Source organism: Cariama cristata, unplaced genomic scaffold, assembly GCF_000690535.1.
Source record: "Cariama cristata isolate BGI_N322 unplaced genomic scaffold, ASM69053v1 scaffold190, whole genome shotgun sequence".
In the NCBI taxonomy this organism is placed as follows: domain Eukaryota; kingdom Metazoa; phylum Chordata; class Aves; order Cariamiformes; family Cariamidae; genus Cariama; species Cariama cristata.
In genome coordinates this window covers 55,156-78,712 of record NW_009596105.1, presented here as the reverse complement: position 1 = coordinate 78,712, position 23,557 = coordinate 55,156, and the positions used below count along the sequence as shown (strand labels likewise).

General features: G+C 37.6%; 1 protein-coding gene across 1 annotated transcript; it reads left to right on the top strand.

Moving 5' to 3' along the window:
- Positions 1-747: 747 nt before the first annotated feature.
- RAB3GAP1 (RAB3 GTPase activating protein subunit 1 (catalytic)) lies at positions 748-23,557 on the top strand (the record flags this gene model as incomplete). Its single annotated transcript, XM_009704403.1, has 23 exons — positions 748-823; positions 2,102-2,234; positions 2,469-2,547; positions 3,257-3,376; positions 3,978-4,143; positions 4,931-5,030; positions 7,779-7,860; positions 8,683-8,751; positions 9,492-9,565; positions 10,269-10,361; positions 11,748-11,917; positions 12,259-12,357; positions 12,784-12,956; positions 13,976-14,030; positions 14,318-14,686; positions 15,821-15,962; positions 17,612-17,835; positions 18,354-18,450; positions 18,540-18,643; positions 18,754-18,869; positions 20,281-20,383; positions 21,944-21,964; positions 23,315-23,557. Coding segments are annotated over 23 exons (2,908 nt in total), but the record flags the coding sequence as incomplete, so codon positions are not given.

Below are 23,557 nucleotides of genomic sequence, written 5' to 3'. Positions count from 1 at the left end.
GTCCCGGTTGTTCCGGCGTTACCGGCCTGTCTCTGCGGCGGAGGCTCAGGCCGCAGGTGATGAGTTGGTTAAGAGGATCTAGTCAAGCTGTTTCTGAACTTAATGAAGGGTCTGGTTTAATATCTGTTTGCAAGGGATTAGAATAAACGTTTAGAAGGCTTATATGTTTTTTAAGTAGCTGACTGATTATTAAAATAGTCATCTTATACCTGAAGCCTTTAAAACTGAGAAGAACTATATACAAAAAAAGATTAAGGTGAAGAATGCCCTTGCATTCTTAGTGTCTTATTTTTTAAAATGCTTTTTCTGCTGACGATTGCTGTGTCAGAGGGAGACAAAGATTCTAAGCGCTGTGTTTTAAATCTGAATTTAGTTTATAATTTTCTGTCAAATGCTTATTTGTCTGTGAGCAATGAAACAGGAGTATGTGTTAAAACTAATGTGCTGCAATACCAGAAAAAGAAAAAGATGTGATTCTATAATCACTCAAAGCCTGCTCATGGCAGTTGCTAAAAGTGACTGTCATCTGAAATGTAAACGTAGGAGGACCATTTTGTTTGTGCAAGGAAGCAATTGTTCTGTTTTTATTGTGATACTTCGGTTGTTGTTGTTGTTTGTTTGTTTGTTCTTTGGGGTTTTTTTAAGGAATTTCATAGTAGGACAACATATCGCCTGCTCTTAGGGAGCTGAATTATAATACAGGTTTAGCATTCAGCACATATTAATGTCTTTTCCACTCCCTAATAGATTTATTTCAAAAATAGAAGAAGTATTGAATGACTGGAAACTTATTGGGATTTCTTCAGGCAAACCTCTAGAAAAGGTTAGTTACTGCTTCTGATTTTTCTTTTAGAATTTGAATTACTGACTAGTAATACGTATGTATATTACCTGTGTTTCTGTTTTCTTAGGTATGGCAGATAATGATTTGTATTGGGGAATTGTGCTTGCAAAAGTGGTAATTTGGCAAACAGTTGCTGTAAATCTATTGGTGAACTGTCTGCCAAACAGGTTATTTCTCTGATAAAGTTGGATCTTCATATAGGGCCTAGTGATCTTTTCTATTCCCAGTTTTGAATCTGGAAAAGTGGTTATTAATGCTGTTCTTAAGGAGTTTCTTTTTGCCCTGCCTTATGCCTTTGTTGCACCTTACATACTTAGGGTTGAGATTTGCTAGTACTACTTGTGACTCAGTATGTTTTATAGATTGGAGAGATTATTTTCAAAGTCTAATTAGAGCCTTTGTAGTGCTTTCTTAGTCTGTAAAGTGCAGATGAAATTGCTGAGCTTTTCTGCATACATTCATCTGTTCTGTGCTGTGTTTCCAGAGGAATTTTATGATTCTTAATTTTTGTCAGAGTGCAGCATTCAGGACAAAAACTGATGTTACCTAATGAACTAGTTTTCAAGCTTAGCTGTCAGTGTATTCCTATGTGTCTTCTTTTCTAGACCAGACCTCTCTTCTTGATTTCTAGTGAGAAGACACTCCTTACAGATCAAATGGTTGTCCAAGTTGCTTTGTTTGAATAGCAGCGTACAATTCTGTACAGTGGTGTTGATTTTTTTTCCTAGAAACTTTCCTATGCTGTATTTTTGTTTAACAATTAATTATCCTTACACACAGAAGTTTTGCAAATTATAGATAAAAAAATCATTTATCAGTGAAAGCAGATTTGAAGTAAACATTTAAGTAGTGTTTGCCTAGAAAGGTATAGATATAGATAAAATCCCAGGTGGGAAACTTCTGTCTTTGGGCAGAGTTAAGGGTACGTACGCTCAAGATGCGTAGTTGCATCTGAGAACATATGTCTGCCTCTTTATTGGCATATAATTCTGAAGACTTCTCAGCGGCATATCTGGTCCTTGAAATGAACATGATTATTGGCAACACAAATTTTAGCATTCAGCTACCTTTATAATGAAGTGAGTGCTTAGAGAATTGTTTTTTTGAAATTAAACCATGCTTGACTACTTAGGAATAAATGTTTGGCAGTAGAAAAAGATGAATAAATACTATAGATTGTGTAGGCAGTATGCTTCTTAAGGCTTGTGGATGTTAACCAAAATAATCAAATAATAGCTTTGGTTTTTTTACATGCAGGGTGTATACACCACAGGAGCATGGGAAGAGAAATCAGATGAAATTTCATTTGCAGACTTCAAATTCTCAATTACCCATCATTATCTTGTACAAGAACCCAGTGACAAAGATGGGAAAGAAGAACTGGTAGAAGGTAGCTGATAATTCTCTTCGATGCCTATAAGGATATGACAAAAGACGGTTTCAGAATGTGGAATTCACAGTGTTGTTGATTTGCTTCTGTGTGAAATTTTCTGGGATCTGATGGGTGTGATCTGACATTTCTGCTTTTAGTATGCTTTACATTCAACAAATCACTAATGTCAATAAACTATAAGTCAGCTGAATAGATGCTGATACTCTTCTTATGTATCAATTTTTTTCACAGATGCCCTTCCTCTGCCTATGCAGGACTTGCTGTGCATGAACAATGACTTTCCTCCTAGAGCTCACTGTCTAGTAAGATGGTACGTATTCTGCCTCTCATCTTTAATACAAATAAGCATAGCAATTGAAAAATCTTTGATACTGGCACAATCACTTGTATTTTTTTTTTTTCCATCAAGAGTTAAAACTTAAGTAAAATTAATCTTTGTATGGGACACAGGAAGGGAATGCAAAAAAAGTCCATCACAGTGGGCCTATCTTTACTTCCCTCCCCCCCGCCCCAATATTTTTTTTCTGAATTTCATAGACTAACCGAGCTTTTGTATGTGTAATATTTAGATGCATTCTTAAAAAAGAAAGCTACAGCACCTTAAGAAACAGCAACAACAACCATATTCTTAGTAATGCAGATCTTTAGCACATTATCACATTGTTCTAGAGAGATTGTTTTTATGTTTAAATAGTTACAGTTGTTATTAACATAAAGTAAAAAAAAATCAAGGCTGATAGACCTGGAAGTCCTCACGTTATTTTGAGTACCATGTTTGAATGCTGTTAAGCTCCAGCAGTTTGTGATTTGAGAACCTGAAGCACTCCATGCTCAGTCAGTTCTTGACCTCTCAGAAAGAGGTACTCGCATCAAACTAACAGATTCCAGTGTCTATTGGTGACAATTAGGTTATTCAGGTTACAATATTTCTAAAAATTCTGTGTTTCAGCTGATTTGCTAAAAAAAATTTAAAATAACAGAAATGTGTTCTTTTTTTTTTTTTCCTTCTTTCTCTTAAGGTATGGCTTACGTGAGTTTGTGGTTATTGCTCCAGCTGCAAATAACGATGCGGTTCTTAGTGAATCCAAGTGTAACCTTTTGCTGAGTTCTATTTCCATTGCATTGGGGAGCACTGGCTGGTAGGTGAAAGCACAAACCTTTTTACATATCCAGGTGAAACTCTAGCATACTGCTATTGTGAGGGAAAAGTATTAAATTGTTAGCAAATACATTCAGAGTTTATTGTATTTGCACCATAATATTGTTACAGAAGGATTTATATAAGAAAATTTCCCATGGAAACCTTAAAAAGATTGATTCAATGTGTGTTTATATTCTTTATCGTTTAAAAACCTCAAAGGCTTTTAAAAGCTGCTAGAAGTTGTTGGAATAAGTGGTGGACAAAATACAACTTTTGGAAGAGGATTTCTTCTTTATGTGTGGTAACAGTAACTTTCTAATATTCCTGAAAAATATTTAGACTGAAAATTAGGTAACTGAAGTAATGGATAGGGCTTTCCTTATGACATGACGATTTGTTAGGCGTTCCATTTAATGGTGGTGGAGTTAAGAGTATTTTTCTGTGATTCCTATTAAGTGTTTAAACTGTGTTCCACTAAGAGAAAACGTATTCTAAAGAACATGAAATTATGTTGAAATTGTGTTAAAAGATTTAGGTAGTTTTAAAGACTACAAGAAAATATGACATTTTAAATAATCTGAAATATTTGTGTTTTATAGTCAGGTACCACTGTTTGTGCAAATACATCATAAATGGCGACGAATGTATGTTGGAGAATGTCAGGGTCCAGGAGTTCGAACTGATTTTGAAATGGTTCATCTTCGCAAAGTGCCAAATCAGTATACTCATTTATCGGGATTACTAGATATCTTCAAATCCAAGATTGTAAGTGCATCTGAGTGTATGTAACTGATATTAAGAATAATTATTTTATTACGTAGTTGCTTGTAGATTCACTTCTGTCTTCTAGGTTTTTTTTCGTAAGGATGAGGCTCACACAGCTGATACCAGCAAAAGCTTTTTCCAGATATCGCTGGGATCTAGTGATACAGAGTGAAAATTTGTATGGTTTTTTTTCCTCAAGTGTTATCACCTTCTTCCATTTTTATTTTCCACTGGTGTGTGAAAGAATGTGTCTGTTTCACAGTCTCCTTGTAACAGCCCTCTCTTCCCCCTCCCTGAAACAAACTTTTTTGCTATTTAAAAGGAGAATAGAGGGTTGGGATGGGCTTTTATTCTAATACTTTGTAGCTCCCCAAGCTAAGTGAAGAACAGCATGATGAAATATGAGGAGTCTGGGTGGACTGCTTGTTTATGGAATGGTATGACTGACTGCAACACTTCACGACTAATACTGGTAGTCAGCAATCTCATCAAAACACTGAGGAAAAGAAATCCTTAATGAAAACCTAACGCATTCTGAGTCAGAGTTACTTCTGAATTACCAGTTTAATGGAGCATATGAATGTCTCATGCATTTTAGAAAGCTTATGTGCTTACTTTTACTTATCGGTGTCTTGTTGAGCAATGGCTTTACTAGTAATACTTGAGGTGTTGCAGTTCTGATAAAATTAGCTGTAATACAAGCTATCATAACTAATTTATGTTCAAGACCTGAAGTGTTTGAGAGGATGTACTCTTTACATTGAATTTTTTCTCTAATACTTTCAAGGGATGCCCTTTAACACCACTGCCTCCAGTTAACATGGCTATTCGGCTTACATATGTTCTTCAAGACTGGCAGCAGTATTTCTGGCCGCAGCAGCCACCAGGTAGGAGATTTGTGTCCTTAGAATAACTTGTTTTAAGATAAACAGTCAACGCTAAAGAAAAAGTTTATCTTGCTAGAAGAATTGGAACATTTTCTGCATTACTGGGAAAGTCTTCAGTTACAACTGAGTACCATCCCACTCCCTATGATAGGCTGATAGGCTGGCAAGCTTAAAGCTACTCGGAAATCAGGTCTGTGGCTTATGGTTTTGACAGGTGTTTTGGTTGGGACTGTGCCTAGGAATATACTTTTTTGTTAGCATTGATTAGCGTTTAGAGGTATAGTGATGCTTCTAAAATGGTAGTATCTATTTGGAGAGAAAAGGGTGACTGACTGCGGATCTGTAAAGAATTCTGCCCTGCATTCCTTAGGGAAAAGTTTGGTTTCAGGTTCTAGTAGGTGCTAATTCTTTACAGGAGTATTTGTCAATTATTTCCATAAAGTAACTGGCTTTAATACTTCATTATTTAAGTGTATTAACAATGGGAAAAGGAGAAAATATTATACGGACCCCACTTGAGGTAAAAGTTTGGATTTTTGTTGTTGTTTACGCAGTGCTAAATAAGCAGTTGATTGATTTATTTTTTTCACACAGGAAAAATTTCTGATCAAGCTTTTTATTATAGTAGCCTTGTATGAGGGAAATAGATTTCAGACTATACAGTACTTTTCTCCTAAAGTACATACCCCAGACTTGATAAGTTTATGCTGTAGTGATGCTATTTAGGAAAAACAGAGTGAATTTGCTCACTTGGTACTCTTACAATGAAGTCTCATATGCTTGCTTGGTGGTAGCAATTTCTTCCTTGGGTATGAAGGATTTGTTTGTAATAGACCTATTTCTATATAGGTGACATCAGAAAATAAATTATAAACTCCCTGCTCAAAGACAAACAAATCTATAGGAAAAAGGTAGATGTGAGTTCCTTCTTAACGTACATTTTATTAGTGATATGGTATTTTAGCACAAGGTGGTGAAGCAATTAAAATGCCCAAGTTCTATTCTTCACTTGGTAATAGTTTTACATGACAAGGTTAAAGTATTTAGGGCACACTTAGAGAAACAGAACCTGTGAGACCTTGGTCTGGTTACCTAATTGTTTGACTTTGCTTTAAAAAGCCCCCCAAACTTACACTAGTCAAAGGTATGTTTTGGAGACGTATGTAGTGAAGTTGATCCTGTGTGCTTTGTACTTAAGGAATGTTGAAAATATGTTTAAAGAGAATCATGCTCTTTAGGGTCAGAGAAAATCACTGCTGTTTTAAGTGATAGTTTCTCTTTGTAAGTAAACTGGTTTTACCTTAAGAACCTGGGAAGCTAGTTCTACAGATTTTATTTTTTATTATTTCTGCAGACACAGAAGCCAGTGTTTTCTGTAGTCTCCCTCTGCCTTGCTGTAGTTATTCTCCAAGTCAGGATCCCTGGTTTGTGATGAATGAGTTGCACCACCCTGATCATATCTCTGGATTTGAGCAGTTTGAATAAATTCTACTCTTTAGAGGACTCTGGTTAAGGGACTTAGTGGCATAGTGTATTGCAGAAACTGGGGAGGGACAAGATAATTTTTACTGCTGTTGCTACATGCAGTTGTTCTTCACAATGAACAAAAAAGAACTAGACCCATACTTTATTACCCTCACTGAATCGGCTCTTCTCAAATAAACCCAAAGAATTTAAATGTCTCTTGTTTTATCTGAAGAAGAAATCATGTAATTAAGTTATCCAAATACTTTATCTGTTGTAATACCTCAATTGTTTTGTATGTAAACAGTTTGCTAGATGCATTTAAAATTAAGGATCGGATGCTATAATAGCTTTATAATAATGGCATTACAATACATCATTACCCACTCAAATTTTTGTTTAGTGAAGGCTGTCTATTTTTGGTTTATGTATTTGAAGATAGAACATGGGAAGTGGCTGAGGATGCTTGGAGACATCTTTAAGTACCTGGGATTATGAAGAATCTGTCAGATCTTTGGGTTAAGTCTTTAATTGTAGGAGACATAACATACCACTCTTTTCATAAAATTGTCATGCTTTTAAAAATAGTTGTTTTTTCTGCTCTGCAGAGTTGCTCTTATGGAGTCTTCCTTTCCTGCTTGCAACTGATTTCCTACCTAAATATTTTTATGGCAAATTTGTGTCTATTTTTGTTATTGTGTCAACATTGACTCTTTAAGGCTGCCTTTATGACTATAATCTTTGTCTGTACAAAGGGAATAACTCCCTCAACACAGATTACAAGAATTTTATCTGCCTTTTTGAATATCCTTTTGAATATTTGAATATTCAAGTTGCGCCAGGGGAGGTTCAGGCTGGACGTTAGAAAGAACTTCACTGTTAGAGTCATTAAGCATTGGAATGGGCTCCCCAGGGAGGTGGTGGAGTCACCATCCCTGGAGGTGTTCAAAAAACGTTTAGATGTGGTGCTTCAAGACATGGTTTAGTGGGTTTAGAGGGCATGGTGACATCGGGTATACGGTTGGACTTGATGATCTTTGAGGTCTCTTCCAACCATAATGATTCTATGATTCTATGATCCTGTTGCGTGATTACTTCCCAGTTTCTGCTGGAAGCAATTTGACTGTGTGCTAGGATTGCATTTTCATAGCTCTGTCACCTTAGCTGCTCAGCTGTTCTCTTGTCATCCTACATGCTACAGTCTTTTTACTGTGAAATTAAGATTATATGCTGCTTAAAATATTCCATTAATTCTGTATGGAAAATGTGTTGATCTGTCTTCAGATATCGATGCTCTAGTTGGGGGAGAAGTTGGAGGCCTTGAGTTTGGGAAGTTACCATTTGGTGCCTGTGAGGATCCTATTAGGTAAGATAGCGTTCAGAAAACTGTGTTTTGTAACTTCCTTAATGGAGGACTTAAAGGTAGGTTATTTCAAATCTTAGCTTTGCCTGCCTGTCACTTAGTATGTCCCTAACAGATATTTAATTATTCAAGTACATAAGAAACATCTGTCAAAAGTAATGGTCTAATAGCAAATAAGACCATTTGCAAAATTGTCTAATGATATTCAGAGTTCTAGCTCATAACCCTTTCACTGTGAACTTCTGGAGCGCTCCATTTATCTCTGAAACTATTATGTTGAAATATACGTTAACTGGAGATAAAATTTAAAAATGGTATGCCTTCATTCAGGGGTTGGACTTGCTCTCATATTTTATTTTTACGTTTGTAGAAGACTTAAATTGAGAGGGTCTGTAAATGGAGTTACTACAATCTCTCTACGTCCTCTTCTGAACACCCTGTCACCACTCAGCAAATCTAGGAATCATTTTAATGTATTGGACAGTGTTTTATGATGTAGGCAATTCATGAAAGTTGTTCTTTCCTCTGTACCTGTGTACCTAGAATACAATGCACAGTCTCTCCTTTTGCAGAGAGGAGTTGTGAGAGAGTCCTGTATGGCAGGTACTAGTAAAGTTTAGTGCGATACTGGGTGACATCCTGTAGAATAACCAATACAGTGTATGCAGTGAGAAAACTCATTGGAAAACATGCACATTTCTGGATGTAGCTGCAAAATACAGAGACTTAAACATGAACTGTCACAAATACCTTTCAACATCTTAACTATGGTGGAAAGAACACTTTCTTCTAGCACTGAAAGATTTAAATCTTGTTTCGTTTCAGTGAGCTTCATTTAGCTACCACATGGCCTCACCTAACGGAAGGTATAATTGTCGACAATGATGTTTATTCGTAAGTATTTTGTCTGAATTGCAAATATCTAGAAGTGTATTTTATTTGTTAACTACTGCATGTTAGTGACATCTAAAATGTTGTGCATGGCTTTCTGTGTGAAAGAGAAGCCATTTTCAGGAATGCTAAGGTCAGTTGATAGAACATCTCGTTTGGGAAAACACCTTGTTTTGAAATGCATGTCTGTGTGAGAAAATACTATTGTTTTGTAATCTCAACGGAACATATCCCCCATTTCTGGGCATATTCTCATGCTAGTCTTAAAAGTCTTGTGTATTACATATTTCTTGGGAAAGATGATAATGGAACATGAAAAGCAAAAAGAATTAACTGAATGACATCCCTCTCCCAAAAACTATCATCCAGGTTTTCTGCTAAGCCTCTGAAAGAGGAAGAACAGTATATACTGATAAGAAAGAAGATGAAGAAAAAAAGTGATTTATTGTTTTAATTAATGCAGAAATTAATTTTCAACATTAATACACTTTTAAAGAAGACAATTTAGGTGTGTTGTAACTGAATTGATCTCATGTGTTTCTCATTCATGTTGTGTATGCACATGAGAACAGGGACTCTTGCTTGCATTTTAGAGTGTTTGTCGTGTTCTCCTGTGTAATGTGTATATTATGGCTTCCATGGCCTATAAATGTCTATGACATTCCATTTATTGAGAATTTGATAGTCATATCTTGCATACTTATGATGACAACATGACACTTTTTTTTTTTTTTTTTTTGAAGTGACCTGGATCCTATTCAAGCACCCCAGTGGTCCGTGAGAGTCAGAAAAGCAGATAACCCTCAGTGTCTATTGGGTAAGACTTTAGAATTCACTGTCTTCTCTTATGGTTTTTAAGTTAGGATTGAATTGTTGATTACCTGATGACCTCTGTTTCCTCACTTCCCTTATTTTTTTTGAGCGGGCGATATTTTGGGCTTCCTTTTCAAGAACACAAGCTTTGCAAAAAGATAAGTTTCTGTCATAGGTTATTCTGCATTTGTGTAACATCAACTTCATTGCTCTTCTTACTTTCCCAGGTTCCAGAGAGTAAACATTTACTCTGTGTCTTCTGTGACAATTTAGATTTCCTAGAATCATTAAATTTTATTATGTACCTTCTGCATATATCCATTTCCTTAGTTGAATCAATCTGCCTGACAGGCAGGGTTGGTATGCCTGGAGAGCTGTAATATTGTCTGTCCCTGCCTTTTAGCTTATGGGGAAAAGGCCTTCAAAACTAAAAAAAGTTTTTGCGGAAGTGTCATCTTGCTTTGGGTGAAGAAGTGGATTAAACTGCATGCAGAACTGTGCTCTGGAGAGATGGCTGATAGCTGTCTAGATATGCATTTTCCTAAGCTTTAATTGTGTGGTTTAAAAATATTTGTGCTTCAGAATAAATTATCGTGTTCTTTCAGATGAAAAGATAAAATTTATTGTCCCTTAGGAATCACTTTGAGGGTTAGCTTATCGTTCAATGAGATTTTAGTTGAGTAGTTCAGAAACTGTTTCTCTTACAGGTGACTTTCTTACTGAATTCTTCAAGCTTTGCCGTCGAAAGGAGTCAACTGATGAGATACTTGGAAGGTCTGCATTTGAAGAGGAAGGAAAAGGTAAAACAAAAATCTTGATGATTTGTGCTGTTTGATTTTAATTGTTAGGCATTTTCTGTAATACTCCTAGGAACTTTCTGGTCAGTGCTACATGGTATAATTTCTCATGAGTTATGAGCTTAGCTCCCAGAGTACCCGAGGACAGTTGCCTCTGTTATAATTAGATTTTTTTTTCACTGGAAAACATGAGTTTAAAATTTGACTAGTGTGTACAAGAGTTTGTTTTGAGGAAACATCAAACCGATTTGTCTGCATCTTTATATGTATTTTTGTGTTTTTTCCACTTTTTTCTGCTTTTTGAAGTACCATGTTTTAACAGCCAGTTTAAAGAGTGTTTAATCTGTTTGAGAGGCTTTGCTGTCATCCTCCAAAAAACCCCACCAAACAAAAACAACAACACAAACCAAAATTATCTGACCAACAGGTCAGACTTTATCCCAGCAGTATGGATGCTGACATCTTTTTGATGTCTCTGTCCCTTTCTTTTGCTTTTCTTGCTGTATATGGTGAGCTTTCCCTTTTTCCTGCCTCTTGTCACCTTTTCTTCCCTCCAAATATGGCCTGTATTAATGTATTTTCTTTGGTTATACTTGGTCTTAGTTTGGAAGGACCTCGCTAGTTAGCTTAAAAAGGCGTTGGGCCGAGTAGGGTGTGTATTACTCTTAGTGCTTCATGTACAGTCTTTTTAGCCTTCCTTCTCTCTGATTTTCTTGAAATGTTTGCCAAGATGAGGTTTTTCAGGCTGCAGGTAGTTACTCACTTAAATTTGTCTGCCCTCTTTTTAACAATGTTAATTCATCTTATTGTAAGAGAGGTTCTAAAGCTTACCGGCAACAACTCTAGAAAAGATCTTTCGATTTGAGGAGTTTACCTGAGGACTCTGGAACAGAATTGTGCTTATAGCATGTAAGGTCATATATATAGTGATTAATACTGAATTTATTTAAGGCTTATCTAAAGCTCTAGCATACACTTCGACAGTCTTTGTTATCTACAGTGTATTTGTTGGTTTCATTTATAAGCAAAGTTTAAATACTGGCTTGTCAGCAGGCTTTTGCTGATAGTCTGCCTGTAATAGTCTGCAAGTATGCAGTACTACTGCAGTAGGTGGCAGGCACTGTCTACAGCCAACCCAGTCTAGACTTCATTCAGTAAAATAAATCAAGGACGGTCTGTGACTCCTTCTTGAAATGGTTCTGCTGCTTTATCTTTGTGGCTAAGAACAGTGAGTATAATGTGTGGAACCTGACAGCACAGACGAGTAGCTTTGGTTAACAGGGTGTTAAAAGTCCATACAAGATAAACAGGCTGAATGTAACAGGTGAACTTTTTATAAGAGACGGTCTTGTGGTTTTTTTGGTTTGTTTTAATTATTTTATTTTATAGAGGTTGCAGATATTACCCATGCTTTGTCGAAGCTCACAGAGCCAGCACCAGTCCCAATCCATAAATTATCAGTGACCAATATGGTTCATAGTGCAAAGAAAAAAATTCGCAAACACAGAGGTGTAGATGAATCGCCTTTAAACAATGAAGTTCTGAACACTATTCTTCTGGTAAGTGAGCTGTCTGTGCACGTTAAATGCATATAAAGCATATATTTCATGCTTCCACTGATGCGTTTGATTTATAGTTTATGGAAGACTTACAAAGGTCTCTGATGTCAGTTCTATCATTTGAATTGCATTTATCAGCTTCTTGAAACAGCCTAAGTTGTTAAAAGTCTCTACAATATAAGTAGACTGAAAATGAACTCTGCCCTCTGCTAACAGTTTTAATTATAGAGATTGCTGGTATGCAACCAGCAGTAGCTTTAGGGAGAAAGTGGGAAAAGCAGGAAAAACCATAGTGATGCAAGTTTGGCTTTTTTATTTTTTTTTTTGTTTGTTTCTTGAAGTTCTTATTTCCTGATGCTGCTGACAAACTCACAGATGGATTTGAAAGCAGAGCTAGCAGTTTGGCAGGAAACAATCCTCCTCCAGAGAGTGAAGATTATGTAAGTTTTACTGACTGACACTCCTGAGAGAGAAAAAAAAAATTTTGAGTGTGTGTTCATACAGACTTTACTGTGGTTGCCCTATGTCTTATAATAGATCATTTTTGGAAAGATGAAGTTACCTTTGTGGAATCTCCAGGCAGAGATAGTGATTTTTTTTTTTGTTCATTTGTTTTTGTTTTTTTTTTTCCTTGGTGTTTTTTTGGGGTTTGTTTTTTTTTGTTGTTGGGTTTTTTTTGTTTGGTTGGTTTGGGTTTTCTGTTTTGTTTTGGTTTTTTTGGTTTTTATTCTTTCAAAGACTGTAGTTTTCTTGTAGCTTATACGTATAGGCTTTAAATGTTATTTAGCCACTTGTATTGTCAGGCAGGAGATGATACGGTTTTGGAAAAAAATGTTCCTGTATGTCCTGCTTTCTTTCTTGCATAGAATCTCTTCAGTCAGTTTAAATCTGCTCCTTCTGATAGTCTGACATACAAACTAGCTTTATGTCTTTGTATGATAAACTTCTACCATGGAGGAGTAAAAGGTGTGGCACATCTTTGGCAAGAATTTGTGTTAGAAATGCGCTACAGATGGGAGAACAACTACCTTATTCCAGGGTAAGATTTTTTTTTTTTGGTTGCTTTGTCATAGAAAATACTCTTTGTTTCAGGAGCAGAATGAGTTCACTGTGCCTTTGAAAAATACTGTTGGGTTGGTTTTTTTAAATTGCAAATACTATCTTCTATTTTTATTACCCTGCTTCCTTAAAGCAAGAAACGATAGGGAGTAGGGAAAAGCATCTGTGCCCTCCTTTGACAACTTCAAGATGCCTGGAGGAAGCTCAAGTTAAAGAGCACTCCACTGTGCGAATAAGGGTGGGGAAAGGGAAAAAGCTTCTGCGAATAGTTGACTTCCACTTTGTCTTTAGGTAAAAATGAAGGAGCTGATAGAGGGAGAAACACCCTTGCTTTGTAGGTTTCACCACTTTTCTAAGGGAGCTGTTCCAAGTGCCTGCTGGTCTAATAGCCTTTTTGGGCAGCTAATGCTGTCTCAAGTATTCCAACCCTTCCAGGTTTATGTCTGCTGCAGTGGAGCTTGTTGCAGACCAAATGAAGGGTTCTGACAAGATGAGGTATCAATGTAGAGCAAAAAGATATCCTTTTCTTTTTTTTTTTTTTTTTTAATGGGATGGACTGGCCATTTATTCACTAGTTTGTACTTTCAAACGGTTGCACTGACCAATAAAATGGAGCTTGAAATATATAGAGATCACTTTACTGTATCATTGCAGTTTTAAAAGTAAAGTCAAAGGTGCTTAAGTTTCTGTTTGAAAACAGTTACCCTTTTAACATCCAAATGGGAAACTGACCAGGAAACACAGGGTGTGTCTATTTCGTACTAGTGTGAATGATCTTGGAGCTTTAGAAATTACCTCTAGGAAATAAATGTAGGGTAACTTCTGGGCTTGTTCAGTCACTAGAACTGAGACCACAGAAGAGCTGCATAGTTGAAATGGTGGGGGTGGGTTTGATGTGGATATTTGCCCCTCTTTTGGATTTCATATGATTTAAGACCACGTGTGTGTGAAAGATTCAACTTTATAATTGATAATGGTTACACTTCTACCTTTTGTTAGATTAGCTAATGGCCCTCCAGATCTGAGATGCTGTTTACTGCATCAGAAACTTCAGGTAAATATCCCGAATTTAAGAATGATTTTTCTCCTAAGGAAACTGTCAAAATTATAGCAATTATTAGCTAAATACCTTGCTTTTGTAGATTTAGTTATGCTTGTATTATTGGGTCTGGACTTCATTTCTTGGGGAGATCTTTGTTATAGCAACAAGTTTGATGGAATGACTATCTTTTAGAATGATAAGAGATTTTTGGTGACTCTCCAAGTTTTTCTGTGACATTGTTTCCGTAAGAGAAGTAATGTTAAACAATTTTATTTTTTTTTTTTACTTTAACTTGTTAGATGTTAAACTGTTGCATAGAAAGAAAGAAAGCAAGAGATGAGGGGAAAAGGGGAAGCGTGTCTGATCGTTCACCTGGTGGTGCTTCTGGTGATACTGGAAAAGGAACAGACCACTCTGGAGATAACCCTGATAAGGAAAAAGAAGTTGGCAAGTCTTGGGAATCATGGAGTGACAGTGAAGAGGAATTTTTTGAATGTCTGAGTGACACAGAAGATCTTAAAGGAAATGGGCAGGAAAATGGAAAGAAAGGAGGCGCAAAAGAAGGCAACAAAGAGCCTGTAAATTTAAAACCAGAAGGTCGTCTGCATCCACATGGAAAGCTGACACTGCTGCATCCAGGAGAGCCTCTCTACATTCCAATAACACAGGTTAGGTCACAAGAGCTGAGCCAGATGTGCAACACGACCCTCAGGCAATATGGCTCATACCTAGGATTGTGAAATTGTATATAGTTTGCAGGTTATAGCCTTATCTGTTGTTTAAATTGCTAAGTATTTTTGGCCTAAAACCTTGTTTTCCATTTTTAGAACTTGACGAGGCTGTTAATCCGAAATCTCATGTGATTTTTCATTTGAGAATGGGTCTCCTTACCAAATTTCACTCAAAACAAATTTTTTTAAATGGGAATTAGGCTGTCTTGCCTACCTTAAATTTGGGGTTCTTTTTATTTCCAGCTCTTGAGGCATCTTCCATCCTCTTCTTACTTTCTTTCCTCTAAAACAGGAACTGGCGTGGTCCTTCCACCATGAAGATTTCTAGCTGACCAGCCAGAGTACTGGATCAGTTTTGTTGCTACTTTTTTTTTTCCTGTGTTCTGTTTTTTTTTAAAAAAAACAAAAACAAACAAAAACGCACAACATTTCTCAACTCACGTCTAAAAGGCCATAGTCATCAGTTTTTGGTACCGTTATCTGAAGTGAGTTTATCATCAAACAACTAGAAATGTTATCCGACAGACTTTTTCGCAGAGTGACTAGGGATGAAATAGGAAGCAGTGGTGTCAGAGGAAGTAGTTTGAAATCAGCAATGCCTGAAGAATACAGTATTTTTCATTCACTTAAGAGAAATTATTTTTAATTGTAATAATGCGTGGCTAAAAGGTATGAGCAGCGTGTGGTCAGGCAAAATGTTGTCAATTAATTAAGTGCTAATAGTATCGATGCCAAAAATTCTACATTGCTTTAGGTGGGTTTTCATCCATCTCAACAAAATAGTATCGGTCAAACACTTCCTAGACTTCCATCTGGATTTTGGCATTTTAACAGAATATCTTTATATCGTTACTTCATTTTCAAGTTTTCTTTTTAGTTTCTTCGTGTTAGTGTTTCTTCAGATACACAGCTTTAGGCTAAACAGTTTAAGCAGTAGAAAGTTATAATTATTTCCTTTGAGTACAAAGTAGAATGAACTTCTGGTGACAGGGAGCTTTCCACTCCTCCTTCCTTAATAAGGGCTAAGTCTAGGAGAGGCTATTTGTAAACTTGTCTTTTTTCATGTTACAGGAACCAGCACCCATGACTGAAGATTTGCTGGAAGAACAGTCTGAGGTACTGGCAAAACTAGGGACATCAGCAGAAGGTGCTCATCTTCGGGCACGCATGCAGAGTGCCTGCTTGCTTTCAGATATGGAATCTTTTAAGGCAAGTCTTTTAAGTCTTTTTAAGTCTACTTGAAGAGTTCTGTGAGACCGCTTTCTTCTTAATCAAACGATCCCTCTTGCTTGTGTTGAACAATTTTGAAGGTTTTTCTGACAAATACTTTTTTTCTGCACAAAACAATTTCAAAATAGCTTAAAATTGAAAATAAGAACTTACTGATAAAAATCTTAGAACATTTCAAAATCTATGACTGTCTAGTCTATTATGCTGTAACTTTCCAGTAAATTTGCACAATGTCTGTGGGAAGGGGAAAGTACTCACAAAACATACAATTGGTAAATTGGGAATTAAAACTCGGACAAGCCCATACAAAATGATGTCAGAAGAAAACTGAGCACCAAAGTTCTGAACCAAAATGACATGTCTCTCCCTCCCACCTCCTGGTAGATTTCATTTAGTATCTCTCTTATCTGTACTTCCCGCTGTGTCTAGCTTTGTAAAATGCACCTTTAATCAGACTCCAAATGGGTAAAATGTAAAGGTGGTGTAAAGAAAAATCTATTAACACATTCACAATTCTGTATTTGGACTTTGGGGAGGTGGAAGTAATTTTTACTTATAGTTGAAGATGTTTTGTTCTTTAGTAGGAAGGTTAAGTTGTCACTCTTTAAAAGTCCTGTACCACTGTTCATCAAACTGGGACTGGACTAGCTGTGGTTTTGGGTAATTTTTTCCATTTCTCTTCTGAACTCTGCAGAGGGAGCTAAGAGCACATACACTACTGCCATCAAAGGATCTAAAAACTCTGAAAAGATTGGAGATTCTGTCATGAAATAGCTATATATGTTGGGTTTTTTTTAATTATTGCAACGTTACTTTGTAGTAGAAGGATACAGATCTACTGTAGAGTAAGAGTGTAACATCAATATCAGTTTATTAGCAGTGACTCATCAGATATATGTAGCAGTTTTCTTTCTATGGTGCAAGTGATCTAAAAAATCAAAGTAAGATGTAAAACTGTAATTTGAAGCAGAAGTGCACTCTCGATAGGTACATTGAATAGAAGACTGGGTTTCCTCTTGTGTTCTAGACCTATGGATGTATTTATTTGTGTTGACGTTGCATCTATGAAAAATGAAGTTGTTTTTGCTTGGGGGAGATTTTTTTTTTAAACTCCTTTTTAAAAGAAGAAGAAAAGGTGAATTCTGTTACTGAAGTGTTAAAAGATGTAAAGTCAGTGCTGAAAGCATATTTATGTAGCCCAGTGATTCTTTTAGGCTTGGGCTGTTTATCGTCTAAGTCTTTAATGGTATAAGCTTATACATAAAAAAATTATTCAAAACCTGTATTTATTGCATGTATCGGGTACCAGATAGAAGCTTGACCTAACAGTGTAATTTTGAGCCTGCCTGAAATAACTGATGAATGTACTGTTTTAGGGCGATAAGAAGAAGGTTTCTTTGATTTTATAGATGGGTTTTACCCCTTGCCGTTGTCTTGGTTTACGCTTTATTCCCTCACCCTCCCAAGTGTCTTTCTTAGTGTAGGGTTTGGTGACTGTGAACCCAATTCCCTGAGTTTTGGCTCCTACCCTATGCTCTACCCACTAAACCATATTGCCTTCCTACCTAGGTTATCATGTTTTTATAGGATTTTTTTCAGGCACAAATTTTATCTCCTTTTCATTCCAGGCAGCTAATCCTGGATGTTGTCTGGAAGATTTTGTGAGGTGGTACTCCCCTCGGGATTACATCGAAGAGGAAGTGGTTGATGAAAAGGGGAATACAGTAATTAAGGGCGAGCTAAGTGCGCGAATGAAGATTCCTAGCAACATGTGGGTGGAGGCCTGGGAAACGGCAAAACCAGTCCCAGCCCGGAGGCAGAAGAGACTCTTCGATGACACTAGAGAGGCAGAGAAGGTAAAAAGCTCTGTGGCTAGTGATAGTCTGATCTGTAGTGCTTATAGCAGCCCTTTCTTCTTCCTCCTGCAGGATTTAAACATTAACAAGTCGTTCCACTATATTCTTGGAGTTACTAAACTGTTTTGTACATGGCTTAGGGTTAATCAGAAATTCTTGCTGCCATACAGCAGTGTGTTTGAGGTATCTGAAATAATTAGTATGTGGAGTGTAACTTCACGGTACTGTATTACTTAGGTACTTCTTTGAATTATTGGTAAATAAGACAGATTTTTATCTGTATGTATGTGTTAGGAAACTACAGTGTTCCTAAAACATAATTATTTTTAGTTTCACTCTAACCTGTTGGGCCTGTAAGGAATCACTGAAGATTCATGTAAAATTACCTGTTGAATCCTGTCTTGCAACCCTGCTCCCTTCTTGTGAATTCTTTGATGTAGGTGCTCATCTCTCGTAGTTAACCTTGTCTTTGGGAAGTAGTTTTGATCGCTGGTATATTAAATTTTCTGATCTTACAGGTGCTTCATTACCTTGCAGTTCAGAAACCAGCTGACCTTGCAAGGCATCTCTTGCCTTGCATCATCCATGCAGCTGTACTCAAGGTAAAGGAAGAAGGTAAATAACGTTTAATAAATCATTAAGATATTTTAGGGTGAACACTGATGCAATAATTACAATTTCTTTGTTTCTTTTCCTCCTAATAGAAGCACTAGAAGATATATCTTCAGTTAAGAAGATTATTAAGCAGATAATATCCCATTCCAGTAAAGTTCTACGATTCCCCAATCCAGAGGACAAGAAGTTGGAAGTAAGGCTTTGGTACTGGGTGGGGCTGCAAACCTGATAGACTTTTACACTGTTTGTGGGAGCACTAAAAGAACATCTTGTTTAATTTTCACTTCTGTTGAACTCCTGCAGGAAATCATTGCTCAGATTATGAGTGTGGAAGCTATCATTGCCAGGGCCAGGTCTCTGAAAGCAAAATTTGGGGTAGAGAAATGTGAAAATGAGGAGGAGAAAGAAGATCTACAAAGGTGACTTGATGATTCTTCCCCACCCCACCCCCTGTATTGTTTTGTTTTTCTTCTAATGCCCTTTTTGTAGTTTCAGAATTTAGGACAGATGGAAGTGGTCATAATACAGAAATACTAAGGAATTGTTTTTAGTAGCTATAAACGTTAGGTGTCCCTGTCCCTAGGCTACCTAGAGATGTGATATGTGGGTACCCTAAATGCTCGTCTAAGTAACCATCTCTTTGAAAACATGTAATACAGATTATTTTAATGGAATTTGTTTTTATTGTGACAGTACTAGGGATTTAATTTATTTTTTTCGTGTATGTAAAAGGTATATTTGATGAACTTTGTTGCAATAGAGGTAAAATTAGAAGGACTAAGAATTTTAGTATTTTCTATAACTCATATGGAATGAAATATCCCCCCAAAGTTACGTTTTCTTATTCTAGCCTCCTTACTAATTTGAAACATATTTCTGAGGAGCCATATGAATGAAAAGTGATAAGCTGTGTTTCATTGCTTCACTACTTGAAATATCCCCCCAAAGTTACGTTTTCTTGTTCTAGCCCCCTTACTAATTTGAAACATACTTCTGAGGAGCCATATGAATGAAAAGTGACAAGCTGTTTCATTGCTTCACTACCTGCTGTCAGATTATTTTCTTATTGCTTAAGATGACTAGTATGTAAACATTTAAAAAAAAAAAAACAAAACACAAAAACCAACACGTTAACTTCTTGCTGCTGTGCTGAGAGGGAGAGATCGTGTTTTTGTAGTACATTGGGAGCTCAGAGGAGCGATGTCTGGCCAAAGCAACATCTTTGTGCTCAAGAAAATCCTTGTGTTGTTACTACCTCTGTGTGGCTGACACCATGAAGGCTTTTCATGTTGAATTTATACATCTGCATTAGGAGGCTGGGTTCCGTTTATAGTTAATTGAGAGAAGTAGTCCTTTCAGAGGCTGAATTGCAACCTGGGTGTTAATTGGCGCTGCTGCTGGAGTTGCAACGCGAACAGCTATGTAATTCTGCCTTTCCTGACCTTGTGTGGGAGGCCGCTGCGTTCAGCTTCTTTTGACCTCGGTTATCTGTGAGAGAACAGCTGCTTGTATTAGTGTGAAAGACAGAGCAGCAAGGTAGGAGGGAACAACTGAAGGCTAAGGGGGGTTTAGCATTTTAGGTAGAGGGAAAGGAGTAAAGGGATGAAAAGGTGATGAGAGAGTTTGAGTGGGATGCTGAGAAATGTCAGGGGTTTTGCCTTAAGCTTTTAGAACAGAGGACTCTTGAGAGCGTCTGCCAGTTCTCGCTCTGTGCAAATGATGCTAGGTGGAGACCTCCTCACAGGAAACAATTCTGGTTTTAGATTAGCAAACTGGCTGCAGCTAAGAATTAACCATTCCTTTTTCCTTTTCAATCATTTGTACCACCAGATTCGTAAACTGTCTCCTGGAGCAGCCAGAGGTGTCGGTTATTGGTGCAGGGAGAGGACCTGCTGGTAGCATTATTCACAAACTGTTCGTGAATGCTCAGAGGGTAAGAGAGAGCTCTTGGTTGCTTTGCCGACATTTATAATTTAAGCAGTATGAGGCAACGACTTATCACATGATGCTGGTTTATTTTGTCTGCATATATGCATGTATTTTCATAAATGTGCTTGAGGTTTTTTTTGTGATGTTCAACATGACTTTGGCAATAACAGAACTTTGCAAGACGAAAGAAGAGTAAGTGACCTGAGATGTTAAAGAGTTAAGGCCAGGGGGTAGATAGTGGTGTCCTAAATGTTCGATGCACTTCAAGTGGTAACATCAGTAATGCAATTATGGCACAAATTTCTGCTTTATTCAAGTTACGCAATATATGCAACACCACAGCAAGAACAATCAACTGTGTTGATTGTTTCACATAGGAATGTAGAGAAACATGTCACAATATCAAATACTTTAGAAGGAATAACTTCTTAGACTGAGGCTTATACTTGGGATACTTGAGATTTCTTCTGTGGAAACTAGCGTGCCTAGGAAGTGTCAGTTCTTTTTCAGTACAACTCTACGTTCAATTTACTTACCACCAGTGTTGCATCTGGTTTCTGGAAACCCTTCCCCAGTCTATATTGGTATAAACATTACCTTTTTCTCTTAAGCAGTCTTTGTAATAATTAGCCTTAAAGTATTGATTTCCAAACTTCTTGGGCTGCAGTCAGCCTTCAGTTCCTGTCAGAGGTACAGCTGCTCATAGCATCAAATTATCTAACTAAAAGGTAACTGCAGTGGTAATAACAAGGTAGCGTAGTATTGCAGACATCTTAGAGCCTGAAATCCCCTTTGGAAATCATTGCTGTAAAAATGTTGCAATTGGGTATTAAACACCGAAGGTATGGATGCTTTTATTATAATCTGTATTTTGCAGCTCAGCATAAAAAGGACCATTCTGAAAACTGACCATGGTTATTCTGAGAAATGAAAATCAGAACATTTGTTTTATCCTTCTCGTCTCTGGGGAAAATCTGGTTGCAAATCTCAAAATGTCCAACAGCCTTACTTACAGAGTCCCCTGTAAAGCCTAAGGCTGTGCCCTGTAAGCGTATCCACTTGCCTTTTTAATGTTGAGGCATTCTGTTTTTAAAGCTGAGTAAGTTTGTGGCGTTAATGTTCGATAAAGATGTATGCAAATTTCTAGGGTTTTGTTTCTTTTGAAACATCAGTAACTAAAGCTGGGTTACAGATACTTCCTATTAGTAGCTGGTCACTGTCAATTAACACTCATCAGTGGGACAGGAGCTGACTTGCTACAAAACCCCCCCTGTGTTTAATCTACCATGAATTATTTCAGTAGAGCGCTGTTTGGTAGACAGAAGTTGAATGACTTCCTTGTTCATTACCGTTGAACCTGGACTCCTCTCTCTGAGTTGTGCAAAATGTGGTGTTATGTTCTCAAGTTTTCTCAGGAGAATTACGATAGCAAATGCATGTTCTTGGAAGTAGAGTGCATGATGTCTCTTAAACCTGCAGTCTCCTTCGAACCTCTTGTAAGTCACCTCTGACTTGCCTTTGTTTCTATCTTTCATCACTGGCTCTTTTCTCATCCCTTTCCAAGCTGACTGAATCTTCTGATGAGGTAACCGACTTTGTCCCTCATTTCCCACTCATCTTCCCTAGCTGCATAGAGTTGAACCTTTTGGTAGATGTAGTACAGCAGCCTGATTTAGTTTGTACTGTTGTTCACATATTAAGCATAAAAATAATTTTGTGTTTCCAGAATGGTTTTTCCTCATTCACAGACTTTATTTTTAGAGCCTAACAGGTAGTGAAAAGAGAGAGAAATCTTTTTTAAAAAACAAACAAACAAAAAACAAACAAAACCCCCCAAACCAAAACAAAAAACATTTCTTCAAGTGAATATTAACATTTTTTCAGATGCTGAAATACGTGGCCATGCCTTTATATTCTTCTCTGTTGCTGTCACTGTTTTTTGTTTATTGACCAGCCAGCTGTTTGGGGGGTGGAGGTAGCGATGGGCGGTACCTGAATGTTGCGGTCTGGACACCAGTACTTACTGAAGCAGCTGAACTTCTTGGAGAGCACTAGGGGAAGAACTGGGGTAACCTCGTGAAGTGTAGCGCAGGGAACGTCCTCTCTCTTGGTTTCTTAGAACTGTTCCTATGGGAACAAGGTGCGCTTGTCCCTGGTGACTTCTCCGGTGGCACAGGGCGCAGAGCTGAGCGGTACCGGGTCCCCACTCCTGGGGGGTGTCTGGGGGAGAGGGGTGGGAGCCGAGAGGGTCCTGGCACACCTCGGTGACGTTGCCAATCTTCAGTTGTGTACACTTTAATTAGCACCCTATTATGGTACTGGGGGGCTGTGTGTGTGTCTACACATATGTGTATGTAATTAGGGAATGTTTATTGGGCTGACCCTTCTTCCAGTATTCAGACTTTTGTGTTGCTGCTTACTGGCTCTGAGGCAGTGAGCATCGATGGAGATTGCACAGCGTCTCGCTTGCTTGGCCATGTAATTTCGGCAAGCCTCTCTCTGGCCATGAAAAGCAGGTATCGAAGTAGTATTTTGAGTTTGAAAAGGCAGGTGACTATTTGTCAAGGCTGCAGTAGCAGCACTGATTATTTTTAAAAGGAGGGTGGCTTGGCCTCGTGTAGCCACAGAGAGCTGAGGAGAGCGTCCTGCTTGAGAAGGGGACATTTCGTCTGGTCAAAACCCTTGCTTCACACTGCCAAAAAAATCAGGAGCTTAATCTAGGCTGAGCTTCACCATCCACACATGAAGGTTCTTGCATTTGATTGTGTGCAGTTTATTTCTTGACATCCCATTAGTGTCTTGCTCTGTGTACACATAAAGCCTGTTGATGTGTTTACCATTTCTAATTTTCCTCTGTTCCTCTTAAGAAATATGTTCTGAACCCTAATGTAAAGAAACAGCTTGCCCTGTAATTATACCGCTGCTCTTATTTAAGGTCTCTGCAGTGCCTCCACTTGATGAAGAATTGAGGCGATCAGGTTCATCAGAGGAGCGAAGACTCAACACGGGGGCTGTTTCAGATTTCCCGCCGCCCACGGGTCGCGAAGTGATTTTGCGCACAACCGTCCCCCGCCCCGCACCTTACTCCAAACCGTTGCCCCAGCGCATGTACAGCGTGCTGACCAAGGAAGATTTTCGACTTGCAGGTGCCTTTTCAGCAGATACGACATTCTTCTGA